We start from the raw sequence: 2,376 nt of genomic DNA, 5'->3' as shown, positions 1-2,376 counted from the left end.
TGTTCCCTGGAACTTTGTAGACAGTTTATCATCTTTATTTTCTTTAAAATCATTTTTACTACGTTTTAAAATGAATAAAAATGTAGACATTGCATTGGTGGCCTATTCCGGCCATCTTCATTCTTACAGTTCCTTGTCCTTCCGGAATTCTACCAATGTCTTTTTCAAATCATCTTGTTTGTCGATGAGACATTTTTTGTTATTTTTTGCATAGTATAATCTGTAAAACTGAAAATTCATGGAAATTCGACGAACAAAAAATGTGGCCGAAATTGCAAGCTGGCCGGAATTTGGCACACTTACCCTAAAGGTGTTATTCACTCTTTGAAAAAACAAAAAAAAAACTTTAGAGAATATAAACCTTTCTGTTCGAACAGTAAAAATGCAAAATCTTCTCAACAAAATGGCAAATTCTTTATTTCTTATCATGAAGCTCACATAATTCTCTGTGAATGGGAATAAAAGCAATTTCTGGTGTCTTGAGACTATATCACGTTGAGATCACTTCTGCTGCAGCTTCTTCATTAATTCTTCCTTGAATAAGGCGTAGTATTCATTTGTGTCCTCCTCAAAGCTCCTTTTGACCTCTAGCATAAATTGCTGAAGAAATTCCTCAAGCTTTAGCGGATGATTTTCATCTGTAATGGCTTTGTAAATAATCTTTTCCCAAGCATAACTTGGACAATTGTTCAAAAGTTCTTCTGTCCTGTCATAATCCATTCTCTCACTGGGATGCAAAGACAGCACTTCCTGGCTGATTTCATAGCAAAGGAGGTATCTGAGGCACATGGGATTTTTCTTGTAGGAACCAGTATGTCGGGATGGATGGAACTTTTCCATATAGGCTCTGAACATTTGCTTGACTTTAGGATCATCAAACACGAGATCTGTACGTCCCATCACAATGTCCTGAATCTCCTTCTCTGTGAGTTCAGAACAGTCACAGAAGCACCGAAATACTTTTGCTGTGACCCCCTAAAAAAATGATAACACAATTGTGTTAGAAATTAAACTATTTGTCTGCTGTTCTTATCACTTAATCCGGCTTCTATGAGAAAGCCAACACAAATCTCTAAAACAACTACTTCAGCAGGAAGTACAGCTAATCAGAATCATACGAATCAAAATAATCCACCAATTTTATACTCACTTCTGCCATGATGAGGTATAGAGAAAATTAGTACCATCTGCCGCAGATTAACCGTATAAGCCCCAAATTGAAAACACTCTTGAAATTGCTGCAAAAAGACCAAAGAAAATGAAGAAAGAGAAGTTGGAAAAAATTTATTACATCGATCACGAAAAGAAAACAGCTGTAATACTTTAATTGCAATTTTAACAAAATTCCTAAAGCTATTGATATGCAAATAGGGGAACACTCTTTAGTTGAATGTGTGTTTGTTGACAAGCTTTCCGGTATTGTTTGAGTAGTTTGAGCCACTCAAACACTTCATCAAGTACTTGGAAATATCTTCAATTTGACGCACAAAAGGCTTTACATTCCTAAGAATTTTTCATATCATTTCACTGCAATAGTAATAAAATTTTAAATAGTATATTGGTGGAGGCAACATTTTTCTAAGTTTGAAACAGTCAAACTTGATTTTGATTTAACCCTTTAAGGACGATTGGAACACCGGTGTCCCATAAAGAAAATAATTTTTCCTGACTACCTAAAATTATTTTTTTCTTATGTCTGTATGTAATTGTAAAGTAGAAGGTTGAAGCAATCTAGAAAATTTTTTGCAAGTCTCCTAGGTATTTGCTATATAGTAAATATTTATGCTCAAAAATGGAGAATTTTTAAATTATCAAATTCATAATTGATTTAATTTATTTTTTATACTTCCAATTTTTTTTAAGCAAAACCCTTTTGGCAATAAAAACTACAAAATACGTAATATTTTTCATTAAAGCGAAAATTATTATTCATTGGTATTTTCAGAAAAATTACTTAAATTTTTGGGCTATTTTTGCCCCTATCGTTCATAGAAGCACAAAATACACCGAATCAGACTCTGTTGGACTTTCCAAGGTTAGATGTAAGACTTATCATTGATTATGTTTATCAGTTTAATTTTTATTGTTGATTGTTGTTAAAAAATTATCTGAAAAGTTATTGCACGGAATTAAGAAAGGCAAAGTTTCATTCAATTTCTTAAGAAAATTTTGCTCCTTGGGGATAAGATATATGAGAAATATATGTATGTAAAAAAAATATCTAAAAAATTCTTGACTAACAAGAAATTCCAAGATTTGAATGTTATTAAAAAAAAAACAATTTATGATAGTGGGAAGTGAGGCACTTTTGAAAGTGGGGCACCTTTAAAATTGGAATTTTTCACCTATGTTTCAGTGCAACTGAGCCATATCATA

General features: G+C 32.4%; 1 protein-coding gene across 1 annotated transcript in view; it reads right to left on the bottom strand.

Annotated features, from left to right (window-relative positions):
- Positions 1-392: 392 nt before the first annotated feature.
- LOC129798939 (uncharacterized) overlaps positions 393-2,376 on the bottom strand; it is an 8,715-nt gene continuing 6,731 nt past the window's right edge. Inside the window, exons 2-3 of the mRNA XM_055842452.1 lie at positions 1,151-1,238; positions 393-975 (exon numbers count right to left, since the gene is read on the bottom strand). Coding sequence (XP_055698427.1) covers positions 502-975; positions 1,151-1,159 — 483 coding nt within the window. The 5' untranslated portion in view covers positions 1,160-1,238 and the 3' untranslated portion in view covers positions 393-501. The remainder of the gene's footprint in view (positions 976-1,150; positions 1,239-2,376) is intronic.

The sequence above is a fragment of the Phlebotomus papatasi genome, chromosome 1, assembly GCF_024763615.1.
Source record: "Phlebotomus papatasi isolate M1 chromosome 1, Ppap_2.1, whole genome shotgun sequence".
In the NCBI taxonomy this organism is placed as follows: Eukaryota; Metazoa; Arthropoda; class Insecta; order Diptera; family Psychodidae; genus Phlebotomus; species Phlebotomus papatasi.
Note: the sequence above shows the minus strand (reverse complement) of the source record. Positions and strands in the feature narration are given on the sequence as shown.